This window comes from Anolis carolinensis, chromosome 5 (genome assembly GCF_035594765.1).
Source record: "Anolis carolinensis isolate JA03-04 chromosome 5, rAnoCar3.1.pri, whole genome shotgun sequence".
In the NCBI taxonomy this organism is placed as follows: Eukaryota; Metazoa; Chordata; class Lepidosauria; order Squamata; family Dactyloidae; genus Anolis; species Anolis carolinensis.
The window spans coordinates 205,926,036-205,949,355 of record NC_085845.1 but is presented as its reverse complement, the minus strand read 5'-3'; the positions used below and the strand labels follow the sequence as shown (position 1 = coordinate 205,949,355).

The window sequence follows — 23,320 nt, the reverse complement described above, 5'->3', positions numbered from 1 at the left end:
GGCGCTGTTGCTGCTGATCGTACGGACAAAGAAGAAGAGAGATCTACATGGGAGAATTGCTGTCAAGATTGCTGAAAGGAGAAGCGAGTGAGAGGATTTGTTTTTTTGTACAGAGCTTTGTGTGTATGTATTGCTGAAACAGCAAAATAAAAGCCCTTCCTGATTGTAGAAAGAAACCTCTGTTGTCTTTGCCTGGGGTTGCTGTTCTGATTAGGCATGACAAGGTTACTACGATACTTAAGAGAACTTCCATCCCTCATAGATTGAGCACAAAATTACTGACAATGGAGAGGTGGCATCTGTTGTGGACTTCTCTTCTGCTTCTGAAGAGGAGGTAGAATAGGAAGCTGAAGAGGTGGTACTTGGGGATTTGGGGCCAAGTGTTGAGGAAGGAGAAGGTGAGGAGAACATACTACAAGTCCCTACATTTTTAGAGCGGCGAAGGGTAGAAGAGGAAAGGAGAAGGTCAGCCAGAATCACAGCTGTGCTGGAAGCTCAGGACTATAAATTAGCAGCAAAGCCAGTAGTCAGTGTTGGCTGCAACCGACATACATGGTGCATTTTGTGTTCTGGTCTCCATGCTACAGTTTCAGCGTTGGCTTTGCAAGAGACTTCTGACCACAGACTCTTGTTCCTGTATACTGTATATACTCGAGTATAAGCCTAGTATTTATACTATTATACTCGAATGAGAGTCCTAGCCGGCTTCTATTCAGGTCAGCTTATACTTGAATATATAGGTATTCAGAGTTGGACAGTCTTATCTTATTAAAGTCTTATTATTATCTTAAATTACAGTTTTATATAAATACAGTAGAGTCTCACTTATCCAACATAAATGGGCCGGCGGAATGTTGGATAAGCGAATATGTTGGATAATAAGGAGGGATTAAGGAAATGCCTATTAAACATCAAATTAGGTTATGATTTTACAAATTAAGCACCAAAACATGTTATGCAACAAATTGGACAGAAAAAGTAGTTCAATACACAGTAATGCTATGTAGTGATTACTGTATTTATGAATGTGGCACCAAAATATCATGATGTATTGAAAACATTGACTACAAAAATGCGTTGGATAATCCAGAACATTGGATAAGCGAGTGTTGGATAAGTGAGACTCTACTGTATTCAAAAACATTTAACTGCTGCATTTCCCACCCTTGTCTTATACTCGAATCAATAAGTTTTCCCAGTTTTTGTGGTAAAATTAAGTGCCTCGGCTTATATTCGGGTCAGCTTATACTCGAGTATATACGGTACTTTAAGCCTTTTTTTGCTAAAGACTCTTGCTGTTGCGAAGACTTGTGCCAAAGACTTTTGCTTCACATCTGCTGTAAGATCTTGCATTGCTTTTGTTTGCATTGTTGCTGTTGTTGTTGTTATACTGAAGTAAGTCTTTTTTTGTTACCTTTGCTCGTGTTGTAAGGCTGTTTCTGGAGCAAAACAGGACAGCATCAGACCTTCCTGGGCTTTCCCTACGAGGTGGCCACTCTCATTGGCTGATGTGACCACCCATGACTGCCACCTGGGAAGGTGCCCACCCTGAAGCCCCCCCCCCATGCTCACCATGACGTAGTAGTTGCTGTTGACCATGATGGGGCTCCTTCCTCGGAGGTAGATGTATTCCTCCCACCAGTCACTCACCTGAGGGGGAAAGAGGCACTCGTTGGAGGGGAAACAAAGAAAGGGGCTGAGAAGGTGGTGGTGAAGGTCCTGGGGAAGGGGCAAAATGGAGCAGGAGGGGACAGGCAGGCTGGTTGTCTGCCAGGATGGTTAAGGTGGTGTCTTCCTGCATGACAGAAGGACTAGATGGTCTTTTTTTTTGGGGGGGGGGAAGACTTCCAACTCTAGTGGATTATAGATTGGGGGTCTGTCGGGATGGCTTGGATTGGACACAATCCTAACATATTTGTTGGGAATCTGCGGTTAAGCTCAAATGACCCTCTTTTGAGAGGTAAATTCCCAGGAAAATAGCAGAGTGTGTGGAAGTATGCCTTCCAAAACAGCAGGAAACTTGCGTGAAGTGAGTTTCAGGAAAGCCTTTGTTCTTCAGGATGGCAAAGGATGGCAGTCAGCTTAAAAGTTTAAAAGTATTTATTGAGGTAAAAGAAATCCATTGTGGATAGAAAAGGTTTGGAGCTAACTAGCTTATCTTAGCTAGGTCTAAGATAGGTAGGCTGGTGAAAATAACAAACAAATCTAGATAGTCACATTTTGCCTATGAGAAGAGGTAAAATGCATCCCTTTTGATGAAACCAAGGGATCAGAAAGAAAATCAGGATCAGAATGGGGACCAAGCTGCATGGGTAGTCCCTTTCTTCTCTAGGGCCATAAAAATTCCAATCTAAATTGAGGAAGTTACCTCAAATCCCTAGGAGAGATCACATTGCTAAATCAACCCGTGCCTGCCGTCTGTCTCTGTTCTATGTTATGGCATTGAATGTTTGCCTTATATATGCAACTAGCTGTGCCCGGCCACGCGTTGCTGTGGTGAAGTATGGTGGTATGGGAAATAAAGTATTGAGGTATTGGTGGTAGTTAGGATAAAGGGTAAAGGTTTTCCCCTGACGGAGCTTAACCTTCTAACTGGCAGCAATGGGATAAAAACAATTATTCCTCTCCCTCTAATGAGGACTTTATTTTTCTTTTCTTTTTGTTGTATGAACGTAGAGGCATGGATGAGGGGTTGTGCTGCCAAGTTTAGTGTTTCTGGGATGTGTAGTTCTGTTGTTTTGTCCTAGGCCGAAATTTCATTACCCTTTTATATATATAGATATGATCTGCCCTGAGTCCCCTTTGGGGTGAGAAGGGCGGAATATAAATACTGTTAATAAATAAATAAATAAACAAGTGAATGGGTGGATCTAAACAGAACAGGAAGAAGGAAGAAACAGTAAAGCCTATCTGGCATACATGGGAGTATAGAGAGGTGTCCCTCAGTCTATTCTATGCTTGCTATCTAGTAAGAGAGACTTGAGCAGTGCAGGATGACATCTCTAACAATATTTGAAGGGGGTTGGCGTTTGGGGGTCCTTTCCAGAGAGCGGTGTTGATCAATGACCATTGGGACTCACGTAGTTGGTGGCCCACCAGGACTTGAGGAGGAGGTACTTCTGGAGCCGTGGGGCCAGGCGCTGCTGGAAGTCCAAGGCCAGGGCCTCCATGTCCAGGAATCGCTCCTCATCCAACAGCGGGCGGACGGACTCCAGGTACTGCGGGGGGAAAGGACGGGGGTTTGTCAAGGGGGTTCTGGGGAGAATCTCTCCTCTTTCGGACCCCTCTATATGCCCAAGAATGGCCTGCCAATGAAGGCATATGCCTCTCCAAACTACATCTCTCAAGGCTTCATAGCACTGAGCTATAGCAGTCCAAGTGGGGTCAGCCAGTATTCATTCTAGATGCATTCGATATCTCGCTCTCAACTACAACTCCCAGGGCTCCATAGCATTGAGCCATAGCAGTCCAAGTGGGGTCAGCCAGTATTCATTCTAGATGCATTCTATATCTCTCTCTAAACTACAACTCCCAGGGCTCCATAGCATTGAGCCATAGCAGTCCAAGTGGGGTCAGCCAGTATTCATTCTAGATGCATTCGATATCTCGCTCTCAACTACAACTCCCAGGGCTCCATAGCATTGAGCCATAGCAGTCCAAGTGGGGTCAGCCAGTATTCATTCTAGATGCATTCTATATCTCTCTCTAAACTACAACTCCCAGGGCTCCATAGCATTGAGCCATAGCAGTCCAAGTGGGGTCAGCCAGTATTCATTCTAGATGCATTCTATATCTCTCTCTAAACTACAACTCCCAGGGCTCCATAGCATTGAGCCATAGCAGTCCAAGTGGGGTCAGCCAGTATTCATTCTAGATGCATTCGATATCTCGCTCTCAACTACAACTCCCAGGGCTCCATAGCATTGAGCCATAGCAGTCCAAGTGGGGTCAGCCAGTATTCATTCTAGATGCATTCGATATCTCGCTCTCAACTACAACTCCCAGGGCTCCATAGCATTGAGCCATAGCAGTCCAAGTGGGGTCAGCCAGTATTCATTCTAGATGCATTCTATATCTCTCTCTAAACTACAACTCCCAGGGCTCCATAGCATTGAGCCATAGCAGTCCAAGTGGGGTCAGCCAGTATTCATTCTAGATGCATTCGATATCTCGCTCTCAACTACAACTCCCAGGGCTCCATAGCATTGAGCCATAGCAGTCCAAGTGGGGTCAGCCAGTATTCATTCTAGATGCATTCGATATCTCGCTCTCAACTACAACTCCCAGGGCTCCATAGCATTGAGCCATAGCAGTCCAAGTGGGGTCAGCCAGTATTCATTCTAGATGCATTCTATATCTCTCTCTAAACTACAACTCCCAGGGCTCCATAGCATTGAGCCATAGCAGTCCAAGTGGGGTCAGCCAGTATTCATTCTAGATGCATTCGATATCTCGCTCTCAACTACAACTCCCAGGGCTCCATAGCATTGAGCCATAGCAGTCCAAGTGGGGTCAGCCAGTATTCATTCTAGATGCATTCGATATCTCGCTCTCAACTACAACTCCCAGGGCTCCATAGCATTGAGCCATAGCAGTCCAAGTGGGGTCAGCCAGTATTCATTCTAGATGCATTCGATATCTCGCTCTCAACTACAACTCCCAGGGCTCCATAGCATTGAGCCATAGCAGTCCAAGTGGGGTCAGCCAGTATTCATTCTAGATGCATTCGATATCTCGCTCTCAACTACAACTCCCAGGGCTCCATAGCATTGAGCCATAGCAGTCCAAGTGGGGTCAGCCAGTATTCATTCTAGATGCATTCGATATCTCGCTCTCAACTACAACTCCCAGGGCTCCATAGCATTGAGCCATAGCAGTCCAAGTGGGGTCAGCCAGTATTCATTCTAGATGCATTCGATATCTCGCTCTCAACTACAACTCCCAGGGCTCCATAGCATTGAGCCATAGCAGTCCAAGTGGGGTCAGCCAGTATTCATTCTAGATGCATTCGATATCTCGCTCTCAACTACAACTCCCAGGGCTCCATAGCATTGAGCCATAGCAGTCCAAGTGGGGTCAGCCAGTATTCATTCTAGATGCATTCTATATCTCTCTCTAAACTACAACTCCCAGGGCTCCATAGCATTGAGCCATAGCAGTCCAAGTGGGGTCAGCCAGTATTCATTCTAGATGCATTCTATATCTCTCTCTAAACTACAACTCCCAGGGCTCCATAGCATTGAGCCATAGCAGTCCAAGTGGGGTCAGCCAGTATTCATTCTAGATGCATTCGATATCTCGCTCTCAACTACAACTCCCAGGGCTCCATAGCATTGAGCCATAGCAGTCCAAGTGGGGTCAGCCAGTATTCATTCTAGATGCATTCTATATCTCTCTCTAAACTACAACTCCCAGGGCTCCATAGCATTGAGCCATAGCAGTCCAAGTGGGGTCAGCCAGTATTCATTCTAGATGCATTCGATATCTCGCTCTCAACTACAACTCCCAGGGCTCCATAGCATTGAGCCATAGCAGTCCAAGTGGGGTCAGCCAGTATTCATTCTAGATGCATTCGATATCTCGCTCTCAACTACAACTCCCAGGGCTCCATAGCATTGAGCCATAGCAGTCCAAGTGGGGTCAGCCAGTATTCATTCTAGATGCATTCTATATCTCTCTCTAAACTACAACTCCCAGGGCTCCATAGCATTGAGCCATAGCAGTCCAAGTGGGGTCAGCCAGTATTCATTCTAGATGCATTCTATATCTCTCTCTAAACTACAACTCCCAGGGCTCCATAGCATTGAGCCATAGCAGTCCAAGTGGGGTCAGCCAGTATTCATTCTAGATGCATTCTATATCTTTCTCTCAACTACAACTCCCAGGGCTCCATAGCATTGAGCCATAGCAGTCCAAGTGAGGTCAGCCTGCATTCACTCTACAATGTAGATTCATCCTATATCTCTCTCCAAACTACAACTCCCAGGGTTCCATAATGTGACTGTGATCTCAGTTGACCAGACAGAGCCTGGGAGGGCCCACAGCACACAAAGCAATGGGGCAGCTGCTTCAGAAGGGGCTCTCCCTTTCCCAATGCGGCCCAATCTGGCCGCTGACCCTCCTCTTACCCGCTGGATGGTGTCGGCCACTCGAGGAACGGGCAGCTTGGGCAAAGAGGTCTGGAAGCTGTAGAGCATGGGATGTCGGCCGGACATCACTCTGACCATGGACTGGAAAAGGAGGGTGGGGTCAAGGGAGGGGGAGAGAGAGAGGTCAGTGCATAGTGGCCAGAGAAGGATCCTTGGGTCACAACCTCCGTTGCTTGTGCTGACCACAGACTATATCCTTGGGCCAGAAGTCCTTCATTTTGTTAGGACTTGTTGATATCTATGGTTTTGCCTGTCCATAGCTTTCCTGAAAGGACTTTGGTGAGGCACCAGCAACAGTTGCAGAAATGGCTGAAGACTTTGCAAAACTGCAGCAACTCCACTGCCTGGAGCCACAGCAGCTTAAAGCGGTGTCAAATTGCATTAACTCAACAGTGTAGATGCACCCGCAATCTCCCGGGTTGCATCTACACTGTTAGAAGGAATGCAGTCTGGCACTCAATGCAAAGGAATCCTGGGAGTTGTAGTTTGGTGAGACATCAGCACGGTGGCTCTTGCAAAACTACAACTCCCATAGTATTGAGACATGGCAGTCCAAGTGGGGTTGGACTGTATTATTCCATAGTGTAGATCAGGCATGGGCAAACTTTGACCCTCCCTACTGGCTGTTAGGAATTGTGGGAGTTGGAATCCAAAACACCTGGTCAAAGATTTGGTGGAGCTATAGGCCAGGAAAAGTCATTCCTAAGACATGGGTAACTGAAGGGTTGAATTATTTAGTACATGGAGAGGCTGGGCCAGGAATGTCATATCTGGCTGGGCAACGGTGACTAGCCCAAATGTCATGTCCGAGGCTGTCAACAGAGATGAGATAAGCAAGGAGGAGCAATGATCTATAAAGCCAGCGTGTTCTCTCTCTTCTGTTGTGACCACCTCTCTGTATGTAATTGTAAATAGCTGGAACTAGAAATAAAGGATTTGCCTGCAAAGGCTCTTGGCCGAAATACAGAGCTCCAGAGTGCTTGATTAAAAAAGCACGGAGGCAGGGGAAGAGCAGGTAAGACGCAGTGCAGCGTGCATGTTACAGATAATGCTCTTATCCCTGACTGCAAAATTCCAGGGGTCAACGTGACTCCCAAGTGCCTTTTGCGGGACCCCTGACTAGTTTTCCCATGCCTGTCATGTCCTGCAGTTGATGGTGGTTGGCCGTGGAATGCCTAGCAGTTGTTGGTGGTTAGTATACAAAAGGCTTGTCAGGATCATGACTAGCAGGGTGGAGATGCTGCAGAAGGTATGGAAGGGGTTAATCTCCCTCTTGGTTCCAAAGGGCAGAGTTATCTGGATCTGTAAGAACTCACAGGTGGGAGCAATCCAGGAGAAGGGAGGCCTGTAAAGATGGGATGCAGCTAGCTGTGATCAGCTGCATAAAAGGAGCCAAGCTGGAGACTACTCTTTGGGAGGAAAGTGTCAGTCATAATTGGCTGTTGAGGTTGGGTTGGTGGATTATGGTATCCAGATCTGTATCATGAACCATTGTAAGTCTTGTACCTTGTTGAACTTTGAACTGAGAAGATTATTGTGTTTGGTGAACTCTGTGGCCTTTGTACATTGCTGTGAACCTTGATGAACTGTGACCCTCGACTACTGTTTTGGATTACCCTTGAACTTTGGCTTCTCTGGCTTGACCCATAGAACTATGACTATGACTCGTGCTCATTGGATGTTTACCATTGACTTCTTGGTGTTTTGACTATTGGACTATGCCTTTTGACTACTGTGTACGTGAACCAGCATAAATTCTTCAGTGGTGAGCTATCTTTATGTTTGAATTCTGACCTTGAAACAGTCAAGTGATTCACATTATTGTTTTAAGTAATAGGTGTTGCTTTGGTTCACCTTTGCCTGTGTACCAGGTGTTGTGGTTCAGTCTGATGATGAAGGGGGATTTGGGTTTATGCAGGCTGACCAAGGAAATGTTGAAGACTCTGAATTGTCAATTGAAGGCTCTGAATTGTCAAAGAGGCCACAGGCTAGCAGTGAAGCAGAAGTTTTTGATAACTAGTAGTGAAATAGAAGTCAGTGATAAGGGTGACCTTTCACAGGATTTAAAACATCAACAAGTCCCAGGTGGCTCTGGCAGCGAGTCAGAGGAGTCTTTCTTGGTAAGGAATACAAGGTTAAGGTTAAGAGTTCATCATTCCAGGCATTCTCTTAGACTAGCTGGCAAATGTGTGGGAACTCAAGGACAAAAGAATGCTTTCTTAGCCTGTAAGCATGGTTAAATAAGAGAGAAACAGGGAAAGATTTCAGGCAAAGCAACGTTGATTTTGGAAGCTAAGGTACTGCCTTGTCTATGCTCATGGAATATAATTCTTGCTTTTGTTCATGCCTAGATCCTGTGTTTTGGATTGCATTTTGGAGTTCATGCTGCCTTGTTTTCAGGACTGATTTGCTATATTAGAAACTTTGAACTATATTCTACAGATTGCCTTTGCATTTGGATTATTGCTTTCTTTCCTGCTTTTTATTCAGATTTTGCTATCTTTTATCAAGAAATTGTAAAAACCAAGTCTGCTGTGGTGGAGGGAGTGTTAAGAGCAAGGTGAACCAGTGCTGAGGTGCAACATTGGCAGAGCCCTGCATCGTGACAAAGCCTAACTACAACTCCAAGGGTCCCATAGGCTTGAGTCACAACACTTAAATTTGGCTCAAAATGCATTCATTCCTCAGTGGAGATGCATCCCTAGATAAGGAAGGAGGGAGCATACAGAGACATTCATGCACGCACATACATGCACATGCACACTCAGCCCTCCCCAGAGACTCACGGCCCAGATCTTGGTGCTGGGGCGGGTCTTGCCGTGGGGCTCGAACATCCACCCATGGTAGGAGAGCAGCAGCCGCAGGGCCTGGCGGCGGAGCAGCACCCCCAGCATCCAGGCCCCCGAGGAGAAGATCAGGGCGCTCAGCAGCGAGCGGGAACGGACACCCAGGCACCGCCGGCAGCTGCAAGGAAGGAAGCAGCAAGGGGCCCAGGTTGAGGACTGCCTCCGAAGGAGGGGCTCCTCAGCAACAGGACACCCTCCTGAATCTTAGAGTAGGAAGAGAGAGACCCCACAAGGGCCATCCAAGTCCAACTCCCCAAGAGAGAGAGAGATGGATGGATGGATGAATAGACAGATGGAGGGAGGGATGTCAAGTCAAGTCAACTTCATTTGCCCCCTGTGCCATCTCCCCTTGGGGACTCGGGGCGGCTTACAACATAAATGGCAGCCATTCGATGCCATACACGTCAATGTTTTTGTTGTTATAGTGTGAAATGTTAAATTCAATTGTTGCTGTTGGATTGTGTCTACGTGTTCCGGCAAGCTTTCCAACAGCACAGGAGTTAATTACATTCCAGCCCTGATTGATTGCCTGCAGGGCCAATGGGTCAAGACTTCTGTTTCAACTGTGTGGACAGAACATTTGACATGACTGTGGAATGTTGGGAGGTGCCTGCTTGCACTGATAGCAGACTTGGTGAACTGAGAGGCGAACCCTTGCCGGGGAACATGTGTCCTGATAGTGATGGTGTTTAGAGTTGTATATAGTCTGTAAATAAAAGTATAGTACCGCTGGGATCAGCAGAAAATTTACGATTGAGCTGTCGTTTTTGTCAGTGCCACTTTTGCCAATGCTTAAGTGGTCTGACTGGTGAAAAGAAGGTGAGAGATCTGACTCATAAATAAGTCAGGGTGGCGATTAACCCCTGACAATACAGTAAGTAAAAAAAAAATCAAGTACATAATAAATTAAATGCAAATAATTAAAATGACAATTTATTGGAAGAGATGGAGAGATAGACAAACAGATGAATGGACATACAAATGATTGAATCCTAAAGTTGGAAAAGACCCCAAGGGCCATCCAGTCCAACCCCTGAAGAGAGAGAGGGGGGTGGATGGATGGAGGAATAGACAAACAGATAGACAGAGGGAGGCAGAGATGGACAATTAGATCAATGGACAGAAGGATGGATAAATGGATGGAAGGATAGACAGATGGAAAGACAGATTGTTGATTGAGTTTTCCAATTGAGTTGGAAAGACCCCAAGGGTGATCCAGTCCAAACACCTTCTAAAGAGATGGATGGATGATTGGATGGATGTTCAGGAGGACAGACAGACAGACAGAGGGAGGAAAGGACAGATAGATAGATAAATGGACAGACAGATGAATGGACGGATGGACAAATAGATGATTGAATCCTCGAGTTGGAAAAGATTCCCAAGGGCGATCCAGTCCAACCCTCTAAAGAGACAGGTAGGTAGATACAGGAAGGGTGAGGAAAGGAGAGAGAGATATAGTTAGACAAACAGATAAATGGACAAACTGATGGACACACACATGGATGGAAGTACAGATAGATAGATAGATGGACAGATAGAGGGACAGACAGATGATTGAATCCTAGAGTTTGAAGAGACCCCGAGGGCCATCCAATCCAACCCCTTAAGACATGATAGATAGTTGGAAAGAGATTCGGACAGATAGATAAATAGATAAATTTAGACAGATGCAGGGATGGATGGTTGGATAAGCAGAAAGATGTAGACAGACAGACAGACAGACAAACAAAATAGAGGACAGAATGTGTTGTCGAAGGCTTTCATGGCCGGGATCACAGGGTTGTTGTATGTCTTTCGGGCTGTGTGGCCATGTTCCAGAAGTATTCTCTCCTGACGTTTCGCCCACATCTATGGCAGGCATCCTCAGAGGCTGTGAGGTATGGAATCGTAAAGCTGGAAGAGACCTCAAGGGTCATCCAGTCAAATTCCCTAAGATTAATAGACACATGGATGGATTGGATGGGATTGGATGGGATGGATGACAGAATAGACAGAATACATAGATAGATACATAGATGATAGATCATAGATGATGGGATAGACACATAGATTCATTGAAGATAGATTAGATGAATAGATGATAGGACAGAGGATGGGATGGATGGGTAGATGGATGAATGATGGGATAGATAGACAGATAAAATCGGATAGAATCTTGGAATCCCAGAGTTGGAAGACACCCCAGGGGCCATTCTGCCATATAGGAAAATCCCTCCCGACAGATGGCCATCCCGCCCCTGCTTAAAAACCTACACAAACAGGTCTCCCTGGCAGCAGAAGATCCCAATGCAGGGAAGCTCTTACGGCCAGGAAGCCCTCCCTAAGGTTTAGTCGTTCCAGGGCTGGCGCTGCTCACCTGTTGGGCAGGCGCTTCTGGATCCGGAAGATGAGCCCCACGGAGACGTCGATGCCGAAATACGTGGCGCCCACCGTGACGGCCACGACCGCCAGCCACCCTGAAGGCGTCCCTGGGAAGACCCCCGTCAGGATGCTGTTCTGTGGGAATCGAGGGGGCAGGAAGGGGACAAAGGGGGAGAATGGGGGCAACGGGGGGAAATGGAGTAAGTGTCTCACCCTCGTTCTTAACTAGGAGTCATTTGCAAGCAACTTGGAGACTGTCTGCACAGGGCTTTAGAAAGAGACAATGTCATGTCCTGCTGCAGTTGGTGGTGGCTGATATATAGAACACCTAGTAGTCTGGTGATGGTTCATATAGGATCATGCTTAGCAGGGTGGTGATGCTGGGAAAGGTATGGAAGGGGTTAATCTCCCTCCTGGATCCAAAGGTCTGTAACAGTGGTTCCCAATCTTTGGGCTTCCGGGTGTTTTGGACTTCAGCTCCCACAGTTCCTAACAGCTGGTAAGCTGGCTGGGATTTCTGGGAGTTGAGGTCCAAAACACCTGGAGGCCCAAAGGTTGTGAACCACTGGTCTGTAAGGAATCCCAGGGAAGAGGCCTGGGAGATAGGATGCAGCTATGAGCAGCGGCATAAAAAGAGCCTCGTTGGAGACGGCTCCTTGGGAGAAAAGTATCTGTTGTATCTAGTTGTTTCTCCCCCAGCTTGTGTGGACTGTGGTATCCTGACCTCTTGTGATATACCTTGTTGACCTTAGTGACAACCTTGCTTTGGACACTGCGGATCTTGGAATATTGTTGTGGACGTTGATGTCCTTTGAATTCCTGAACTCTCGAACAACCACCGGTCTGGCTTTTGATTTATGGATTGTGGGCTTCCCTTGAACTCTCGGATCTGGACTCTGGATTATTGGGCTTGACCTCTGGAACATTGACTACGGTTTGTACTCCTGAAAACTCACACATTGTACTAACCATTTTATCACATTGAGAAATTTTCCCCTGGTAGGACATTTCAGGATCTTTCCAGGCATGGAGAGGCATGGAGCTCATCACATGAGCTGAACTACTTTTGGCCATCATGCATAGCCCTCCGTGGTTGAAAAGTGGCAGCAATGTCCTGAAAGAAGGAAACTCCAGCAACTGACTTCATCACATTGAGACATTTCCCCTGATAGGACATTTCAGTCTCTTTTTCAACCATGGAGAGGCACAGAGCTCACCACATGTTCCGGGGCTGAAAAGAGGCAGAAATGTCCTGAAAGGAAGGAACTCTGAACACAGGCCAGCAATTCTGTTCAGAGCTCTTACTTCTTATCACAGCACAGTTGGTTAATCACCAGCAGCAACAGATCACTGCTGACCAAAAGGTCGCAAGTTTGAAGCCCGTTGGATTGAGTACACGACTGTTTACTAGCCTAGCTTACTGTCCACCTCAGCAGTTTAAAAACAGCTGCAGCTGTGAGTAAATAAATTAGGGACCACTTAAGCGGGGAGGTTAATTTAATTTACGACACCATAAAACTGCCGGCGATCAAGGAGCAAGGAGGAAATACTACGCTCAAAAAGGACTCAGAGTCATAGTGGATGAAGCAACAGCTCCCCCGGTGGCCAGAATCGAGCATCACCTCCTGAAGCTTTTTTTTTTTTTTTTTTTGTGTCAGGAGCAACCGGAGTTGCTTCTGGAGTGAGAGAATTGGCCGTCTGCAAGGACGGTGCCCAGGGGACGCCCGGATGTTTTTTTTTTTGATGTTTTTACCATCCTTGTGGGAGGCTTCTCTCATGTCCCCGCATGGAGCTGGAGCTGATAGAGGGAGCTCATCCACACTCTCCCCGGGTGGGATTCGAACCTGGCAGCTGTCAGGTCAGCAACCCAACCTTCAAGTCACTTAGTCCACTACGCCATCTGGGGCTCCACCTCCTGAAGCTGAAATTGGAAGAATGTTGAATTACCTCTATCTGTCTGTATGTGTTGTATGTCTAATAGTGGCATTGAATGTTTGCCATGTGTATGTGCATTGTGACCCGCCCTGAGTCCCCTTCGGGGTGAGAAGGAAGAGCGGAATAGAAATACTGTAAATAAATAAATAAATAATAAGGAAGAAGCGGGCTTCTTTTCTGCTGCCCTGGAAACTATGACTCAATAGAGCCATGGGTCCAAATGACAGGAAAGGAGATTCCACTTGAAAAACTTTCTGACCCTAAACGTGGAACTCTCTGCCTCTGAGTCCAGTGCAAAACTCCTTCTTTGGAGGTTTGGAAACAGAAGCTGGATGGACATCTGTCAGGAGGACTTTGAAGGTGCTTTTCCTGCATGGCAGGGGGTTGGATTAATAAATAAATAAAATACATCTTTACAACTGAAAGACAGGTGGGATGGGAACCACCAGAGTTTCCCTTCCTGTTTCATTGCCCAACCATCAGCAGTCTCTTGTATCGAGAACTATAGGATTCCATGGAAAGCAATAGAGCACTGTCTATTGTGTTCTATGGGCTTTGATGCAGAACCATAGAATCTCATGGAAAGCCATGGCTGTAACCTGGTGCCAGTCTCCTTTAACAGAAGGGGCTTTGAATAGAGCAAGGAATTTCTTGGTTTTTGGATATTGTTGTTCCTCCCGATTCAAAACAAAAAAGTAATACTGACATTGTAATGAATGTAAAGGGAATATATTGCTAGCTCTTAGGTTTCCAAGTGTGAGTGTGATGGGAAGGTGGAACATGAAGCAGAAGATAAGAGGGGCGATTCCCTACTCTTAAAGGGGGGGGGTCACCCATGCTTCCCCCTCTCAATGTGATAAGGTGGTAATAGTTGGACTTGTGGACTGAATTATTCTTGCTTCTGAACTGGCTTAGTACCCTGTTTCCCCTAAAATAAGACATCCCCAGAAAATAAGACCTAGTAGAGGTTTTGCTGAGTTGCTAAATATAAGGCCTCCCCCGAAAGTAAGACTTAGCAAAGTTTTTGTTTGGAAGCATGTCCACCAAACAGAACACCAGAAATGTACGTACCATAAAGTGTTGTACATGGAAATATTGGTAGTAACAAGAAATTCTTGATGGGATTCACAGTTTGTCTGGTTATGCTGGTTTGTGATGACAACTACTGTACAGTCTATATATATAAAAGAGTGATGGCATCACGGCAGCGGACAAAACAACAAAAGTAAACACCCCACAACCTCGAAAATTGACATCACAACCCCTCATCCATGCCTCTAGGTTGATACAACAAAAAGAAAAGAAAAATAAATTCCTAATTAGAGGGAGAGGAATAATTGTTTTTATCCAATTGCTGCCAGTTAGAAGGCTAAGCTCCGCCCACTTGGTCTCCTAGCAACCCACTCAGCCCAGTGTTAATAAAATAATGATAAAAAATAAATACAAATAATACAATACAAAATTATAAAAAACACTAAAATAATTAATACAATAAAATACTATAACAAAATGACTAAAAATAATACAACAAAATAATAAAATATAATAAATAAAAAAGATAAGTGACAATAAAATTAATTTAAAAAAATACAAATAACGTCAAATAAAAATTCCACAACAAGTTTTAACTGATACCACCACCACTTTGCCACAGCAACGCGTGGCCGGGCACAGCTAGTATATAATAAATGTTCATTTTTTTGTTCAACAATAAATGTGAATTCTTCTTCATGAAAAAATAAGACATCCCCTGAAAATAGGACCTAGCACATCTTTGGGAGCAAAAATTAATATAAGACACTGTCTTATTTTAGGGGAAACACGGTAGTACTTTCAATGTTAATGGGACTCTGCTTTGTAACTTCAGCTGTGTGCTATCTCTATGTTTGGAAGCCAGATGTTGAAGTGACCAAGTGTTTAAGCTACTGCCTTAAGTAAAACAGCTTTGACACAAGCCAGGTGTTGTTTTGGTTAATCCTCCGCCTGCACACCGGCAAAGTCCTGGATCCTGACGGATAACAAAATCCTGACCGATGGGAAGGCGCACGTCCCGGATGCCGCTCGCTCACCTTCAGCCGGGCCAGGCGCTTCTTCCAGGAGGAGACCCCCGAGAGGTAGATCTGCTTGAGGGCCTCTCGGCTGAGCTGGAAGGCCACCCCCTCCGGGGTCACCGTGAACTGGAAGGCCACCGCCTGGTGCGCCTCCGCCATCCTGGGGGCTCCGACGGCACCTGGAAGTCAATAAAGGGAGAATCGAGGACAGGAACAGGTTGCAGCAGCAGCAGCACCTCTCCTGATTTGTCTCTCAAGAACAGCATTAAAACAACGTGGTACATAAATGAAAACTGCTTTACTTCAGCAAAACATAAAGAACAGCACACGCAGTTGTATAATGTAAAAGAAAGCAAAGAAGTCTTAATGCAAACACAGTTCTTACTTCAGACAAAGGAACAACAGCAATCCTTAGCAGTTTCCAAAACAGACTCGAAGCAGGCACAAGGGGAGCGAAGGCTTAAGCATTAAAGTCAGTTTGTTACCAGCGAAATGTTAGTGTTTTTGGGAATGAAATGTATAATCTATTGTTGCTGTGGAATTGTGTGCGTTCGTTCCGGCAAGCATTCCAGCAGTCAAGAGGTTAATTGCAGCGAGCCCTGATTGATTGCTGGAAGGGCAAATGGCAAAGACTTCTGTTTGTACTGTCAGAGTAATTTGCAGTGCTGGATGGAATCAGTGGAACGTAGAACGAAGAGACATCAGAGACGTTAGTAAAACTATATACAAGTTTTACTGAAAGCAGTAATAAAGACAAACAGACTTGCAGACAATAGACACAGGACTCTCACTCTAGGCAGACAGAACATAACTGAACTGATGCAATCAGTAATGCATACACACGTGTGTCTGGACACTCCCCAGTTCCAGCCACACATCAAGGTCATCACAGCTTCTTAGTAATTAACTCTTTCTAGACTATAGTACACTCTGGATGATGCAATCAGTATGCAATACAGGCAAGACACAAATTTCATTTAAACACTACCAATACACAAATCCCCCATTAACATGTACTATGTGAGAGGAAGATACATCACAAGCTGTGGAATGCAGAGGAGGTGCTTCTGTATACAGAGAACGGACTTTGAGAGAGACGGACATGCTCCATGTTTGATCATGTGGATGCAACATGTGTCCTGATAGCTTTGGCTAATTAGCACTGTAAATAATGTAAATAAAGCTTCAGTGTCGCTGGCTTTAGCAGTTATAAATCGGCAAAGTTGTCGTGCTTTGTCATTGCCACTTTCACCGTTTGCAGAGTGGTCTGATGGGTGAGCTGAGTTTGGACCTGGCTCATCAATTAGTCGGGGTTGCTGATTCCCTGACGCGAAAGCTGACCACTCCTGTTTCTGATTTATAGCCCTGAGTTCCCCCACGCTGCAGCTGCTAGGGCGGTTCCCATTACTTTAGTGTTTCTGGCCATTATTGTAGCTGAACGGAGTCTCTGCTTTGTTTCCTTTCGCCTTTCCTGAAATGTGGGTACTTGCAAAACTTCCTCCTCAGATTCCAACTGCTCCTCTGATTCCTGAACACTTTCCTGCTCCCCTTCCTCTTCTGAAGATGAGGAATCCCTAACAACACCTCACAAAAGGGATTCATAGAATCACACACTCACAGAATTGGAAGAGACCCCCAAAGGCCATCCAGTCCAACATCCTTTTGCCTTTACACAGGAAAACACAATCAGAGCACTCCCAACATATGGAATTCTCCACCTTGGAGTGTGGCGGAAGCTCCTTCCTTGGAAACTTCTAAAGATACAGGATGGGTGACTCCTGGCTTGACAACAGTCCATGTGAGAAGGATCTTGGAGTCTTCATGGGCAACAAGCTGAACATGAGCCAAGAGTGCAATGCATCGGCTCAAAAAGCCAATGAGATTTTGAGCAGAAGCCAAAGGAGCATGGTGTCCAGGTCAATGGAACTCCTGGTGCCTCTCTCTTCCGCTTTGGTCAGACCACTTTATCTGGAATCATACTGTGTTCATACTGGGCCCCACAGTTCCAAAGAGATAATGACTCTGAGCTGGAAGGGGTCCAGAGAAGAGCAACTGAAATGGTCTGGAGACCACGAATAATCCCTCTGAGGAGCATCTTAAAGAGATGGGTGTGCTTAGAAGAGAAGGTGGAGAGCAGCCATGAGAATAGCCATGGATACATATGTGAAAGGGGGTCCTAAGGAAGAGAGAGGGGGGGGGGCTTCCTTTCTGCTGCCCTGGAGACTAGGACTCAATGGAGGCATGGGTTCAAATGACAGGGAAGGAGATTCCATTGAACACTAGGAAGAACTTCATGACTGTAAGAAGAGCTGTTCAGCAGTGGAACTCTCTGCCTTGGAGTCTGATGGAGGTTTTGTAACAGAGGCTGGGTGGCCATCTGTCAAGGGGGCTTTGATTGTGCTTTTCCTGCATGGCAGAAGGGGGTTGGACTAGATGGCCCAACTCTGTGATTCCATGTTACATAGTGTTACATGCAACTTAGTGGTAAACAAAAGAAGCCAAAACCAAAACACACAAACCGGACCGCCGTTCCCTTCCACGAAGCCCTTGAAACTTGTGCAAACAAGCCAGCCGTGGGGAGAAATGCCCTCTGTATATATCTCTAGCTTCTTATCTTTTTCAAACGCCAGGTTGATGCAGACAGACCAACGTCCAGCAAGGTCACCCTACAAGTGGACTCCTTTGGGTTTAACATCATAATCAAACATTATCACTGCTAATGAGACCTCCCTGCTATGAGGATCCTGGGAGTTGTAGTTTTGCAAGGTCTTGATTAACCTTCCCTGCCAAAAGAGTGCTGCTTATCTGGTCAAAATGCAAAAATCCCAACATACCCAGAGCCATAGATCCAATAGCATTGAGACGGGGCATAAAAGTGCTGCCAAACCCCATTAATGTGCCAAAATACAGCTCCAACACACTTCATGTAACCATGGAAGCCGTGAAGGAAAGGACGCCGTACTAATAATTGTCAGAGTAATTTACGTAGCGCAGCAGCAGTTGGATGGGGTCAGTGGAACGCAGAACGAAGAGACACCCAGAGACGTTAGTAAAACTATATACAAAGTTTTACTGTACAAGACAAACAGACTTGCAGACGAACACAGGACTCTCACTCTAGGCAGACAGAAACAGAACTGACCAGATGCAATCAGTAATGCATACACACTTGTGTCTGGACACTCCCCAGTTCCAGTCACACATCAAGGTCATCACAGCTTCTCAGCAATTAACTCTTTCCAGACTATAGTATACTCTGGATGATGCAATCAGTATGCCATACAAGCAAGACACAAATTTCATTTAAACACTACCAGTACACAAATCCCACATTAACAATTCCCCCTCTTTAAATGTAATTTTGTCTTCTTAAATATATACATCACCTAAACACATATGAATCAACTTATTGTACATTCATTACATCTCATGGTTTTTCATACTGAATGTCTTATAACGCTTTTCTTTAAACTAGGCAATCACATACAATCTTTATACAGTTGTCTCTTACCACCTGAAAGCATTCAAACCTCCAACAACAACGACAAAATAATCCATGCTTTCATGTGCATGGGCCTTTCTACAGCAATGAATGCAAACCTGGGCCCAATAAAACGGGGTTTTCCTGACGGAAAGAGAGATCCATAGACCCCAAGGAGCCACCACTGAGAAGGCCCTGCCTGCTGAAAGGCTGCCATGCTTCCCTCCGATGCAAAAAATTTACTACATGGATGGAATTTTTGTATTTGCAAAGAAAGGGCCACGATGGAGTATACCGTATATACTCGAGTATAAGCCTAGTTTTTCAGCCCTTTTTTTAAGACTGAAAAAGGCCCCCTCGGCTTATACTCTGGTGAGGGTCCTCGTTGGCTTATACTTGGGTCAGCTTATACTCGAGAATATATGTTACATTTATTATTTTTCTCTATTACTGTTGCTACTGTTACATTTATTTTATTATTATTATTAATACATATATTATTTCACTCTGATCTTAGAATCATAGAATCATAGAATAGTAGAGTTGGAAGAGACCTCAAGGGCCATCTAGTCCAACCCCCCGCTAAGAAGCAGGAAATCGCATTCAAAGCACCCCCGACAGATGGCCATCCAGCCTCTGCTTAAAAGCCTCCAAAGAAGGAGCCTCCACCACAGTCTGGGGCAGAGAGTTCCACTGGTGAACAGCCCTTCTCACAGTGAGGAAGTTCTTCCTGATGTTCAGGTGGAATCTCCTTTCCTGTAGTTTGAAGCCATTGTTCCATGTCCTAGTCTGCAGGGCAGCAGAAAATAAGCTTGCTCCCTCCTCCCTATGACTTCCCCTCACATATTTGTACATGGCTATCATGTCTCCTCTCAGCCTTCTCTTCTGCAGGCTAAACATGCCCAGCTCTTTAAGCCTCTCCTCATAGGGCTTGTTCTCCAGACCCTTAATCATTTTAGTTGCCCTCCTCTGGACGCTTTCCAGCTTGTCAGCATCTCCCTTCATCTGCGGTGCCCAAAACTGGACACAGTATTCCAGGTGTGGTCTGACCAAGGCAGAATAGAGGGGGAGCATGACTTCCCTGGATCTAGACGTTATTCCCCTATTGATGCAGGCCAAAATCCCATTGGCTTTTTTAGCTGCCGCATCACATTGTAGGCTCATGTTTAACTTGTTGTCCACGAGGACTCCAAGGTCTTTTTCGCACACACTGCTGTCAAGCCAGGCGTCCCCCATTCTGTATCTTTGATTTCCATTTTTTCTGCCGAAATGAAGTATCTTGCATTTGTCCCTGTTGAACTTCATTTTGTTAGTTTCGGCCCATCTCTCTAGTCTGTCAAGATCATTTTGAATTCTGCTCCTGTCTTCTGGAGTGTTAGCTATCCCTCCGAGTTTGGTGTCATCTGCAAACTTGATGATCGTGCCTTCTAACCCTTCGTCTAAGTCGTTAATAAAGATGTTGAACAGAACCGGGCCCAGGACAGAGCCCTGCGGCACTCCACTTGTCACTTCTTTCCATGATGAAGACGACGCATTGGTGAGCACCCTTTGGGTTCGTTCGCTTAGCCAATTACAGATCCACCTAACCGTAGTTTTGTCTAGCCCACATTTTACTAGTTTGTTTGCCAGAAGGTCGTGGGGGACTTTGTCGAAGGCCTTACTGAAATCTAGATATGCTACATCCACGGCATTCCCTGTATCGACCCAACTCGTAACTCTATCGAAAAAAGAGATCAGATTAGTCTGGCATGACTTGTTTTTGGTAAATCCGTGTTGACTATTAGCAATGACCGCATTTGTTTCTAAGTGTTCGCAGACCACTTCCTTAATGATCTTTTCCAGAATCTTGCCTGGTATTGATGTGAGGCTGACCGGACGGTCATTGTTTGGGTCGTTCTTTTTTCCCTTCTTGAAGATAGGGACCACATTCGCCCTCCTCCAATCTGCTGGGACTTCTCCCGTTCTCCAAGAACTCTCGAAGATGATTGCCAGTGGTTCTGAAATAACTTCCGCTAGTTCCTTCAATACTCTTGGATGTAGCTGATCTGGCCCTGGGGACTTGAATTCGTTTAGAGTGGCCAAGTGTTCCTGGACAACTTGTTTCCCTATTTGGGGTTGGATTTCCCCCAATCCTTCGTCCATTCCATGTTGCTGAGGTTGAAGATGGCTTTCTTTTTGTGAGAAGACCGAGGCAAAGAAGGCATTAAGCAGTTCTGCCTTTTCCCTATCCCCTGTCACCATCACCCCATCTACTCCTTGCAGTGGCCCTATCGCCTCCTTTTTCTTCCTTTTTCTACCAACATAAGCAAAAAAACCTTTTTTGTTGTTTTTTATGTCCCTGGCAAGCCTGAGCTCATTTTGCGCTTTAGCCTTGCGAACCTTTTCCCTACAGGAGTTGGCTATACGTTTGAATTCTTCTTTGGTGATTTCTCCCCTTTTCCACTTCTTGTGCATGTCACTTTTGAGCTTTAGCTCAGTTAGAAGTTCTTTGGACATCCATTCTGGCTTCTTTGCACTTGTCTTATTTTTCTTCTTTGTTGGCACTGTTTGCATTTGCGCCTTGAGTATTTCACTTTTGAAAAACTCCCATCCATCCTTAACTCCCTTGTTTTTTAATATCGGCATCCATGGAATGCCGCTCAGTAATTCCTTCATTTTTTGGAAGTCAGCTCTCTTAAAGTCCAGAATGCGTGTTTGACTTGTCTTAGTTTCAGCATTCCTTTGTATTGCAAACTGCAGGAGCACATGGTCACTTGCCCCTAAGGATCCAACCACTTCAACTGTATTGATCAGGTCTTCCACATTTGTTAAGATTAGATCAAGAGTTGCTGATCCCCTTGTTGCCTCTTCTACCTTCTGGACCATAAAATTATCTGCAAGGCAAGTGAGGAATTTGTTGGACTTTGTACTCTTGGCTGAGTTTGTTTTCCAGCAGATATCGGGATAATTGAAATCGCCCATGACTACTATATCTCTTCTTTGTGCCTGTTTGGTCAGCTGTTGACAGAAGGCTTCATCAAGTCCTTCATCCTGACTCGGAGGTCTGTAGTAGACACCCACGACAAGATCTTTTTGAGTCCCGGTTCCCTTGATTCTTATCCAGATGCTTTCAAGCTGGTTTCCCGGATTACAGTCTTGCATTTCTTCTGCAACGTAACTGTTTTTGACATATAAAGCTACTCCCCCTCCTCTCCCCTTTGTTCTATTTCTGTGAAAGAGGTTATAGCCCTCAATGGTTAAATTCCAGTGATGGGAGTCATCCCACCAGGTTTCAGTGATGCCTATGACATCGTATGTGTGGTGCTGTGCTAGGAGTTGGAGTTCGTCTTGCTTATTTCCCATGCTCTGAGCATTAGTGTAAAGACATGTAAGCCCCTGTGACCTCCCCTCGAACTGTTTATTTGGGATTATTGTGCTCTCTGTACTTGGTCCTTGCTGTGTTTGTGCAGCCCTCCGTTTAGCCTTACGGCGGTTCCCTGTGGTCGTGGGTAATATATTGTTCGCCAGGCTGTTGTTCCCCTCCCCCAGTGGATTTAGTTTAAAGTGCGCCTGATGAGGTTTGTGAGTCTGTGTGCAAAAAGATGTTTTCCTACTTGTGTGAGATGCACCCCATCGCTTGCCAGTAGTCCATCCTCTTGGAAGAGTAGACCATGGTCAAGGAAGCCAAAATGCTCCTCTTGACACCATTTTCTGAGCCAGTTATTGACCTGTACTATTTTTCCGGCCCTTGTAGAGCCATGTCCTACAACGGGGAGGAGGGATGAAAAGATCACATGTACATTATACAGTTTTAGCTTTGTTCCCAGAGCTCGAAAATCATTTGTGATCTTTTGAAAAGTATGCCTAGCGGTGTCATTGGTACCTACATGAATCAACATAAGGTGGGGAGGGTGATGGGGCTTTAGGAGCCTGCTGAGCCTCTGAGTGATATGGTGTATTTTTGCCCCCGGGAGGCAGCATGTTTCTCGAGCCATCCCATCCGGTCTGGAAATGATGGCTTCCGTTCCTCTAAGGAGGGAGTCACCTACTACCAAGACCTGTTTCCTTTGAGGATTGACAGGGTCCCTTTTGTGCAAGACAGTGTGTATGTCCCCTGAAGAGTGTTCCTGTTGAAGTGAATCATGTAGGTGTAAAGTGTTGTCCTCCTCCTCAACATCCCCAGTGCATTCATCAATGACAATCCATTGAGATACATCCGAGAGCCCATTACTCTCCCAAGGATGTTCCTGTTGCTCCTGGTCTATGATTGGGGATGGAGCATTTGCATGATTACATAAGTGTGACTGTGGTGATGCACTGTCCCTGTCAGGGCTATCCCCTGCGCATTGATCCAGGATGGTCCACTGAGTGGTATCTAAGAAACTGTGGTCCTCCACAAGATGTGTTTCCTGATTGTATGTTAATGATGTAAGAATTTCAAATCTGTTGTGTAAATGCAGCTGAGCAGAGGAGTTCTGCGGAGGCTGCCTGGTCCTGCGTCTCCTTCTATGGGTG

At 45.6% G+C, this 23,320-nt stretch overlaps 2 protein-coding genes across 2 annotated transcripts in view; both read right to left on the bottom strand.

Moving 5' to 3' along the window:
* Positions 1-23,320, bottom strand: part of LOC100551841 (C-type lectin BpLec) — a 520,120-nt gene that overhangs the window by 297,573 nt on the left and 199,227 nt on the right. The window lies entirely within an intron of this gene.
* Positions 1-23,320, bottom strand: part of cpt1b (carnitine palmitoyltransferase 1B) — a 56,997-nt gene that overhangs the window by 26,185 nt on the left and 7,492 nt on the right. Inside the window, exons 2-7 of the mRNA XM_008123020.2 lie at positions 15,364-15,524; positions 11,355-11,494; positions 8,936-9,113; positions 6,129-6,230; positions 3,081-3,218; positions 1,573-1,650 (exon numbers count right to left, since the gene is read on the bottom strand). Of these exons, the coding sequence (XP_008121227.2) occupies positions 1,573-1,650; positions 3,081-3,218; positions 6,129-6,230; positions 8,936-9,113; positions 11,355-11,494; positions 15,364-15,504 (777 nt within the window). The 5' untranslated portion in view covers positions 15,505-15,524. The remainder of the gene's footprint in view (positions 1-1,572; positions 1,651-3,080; positions 3,219-6,128; positions 6,231-8,935; positions 9,114-11,354; positions 11,495-15,363; positions 15,525-23,320) is intronic.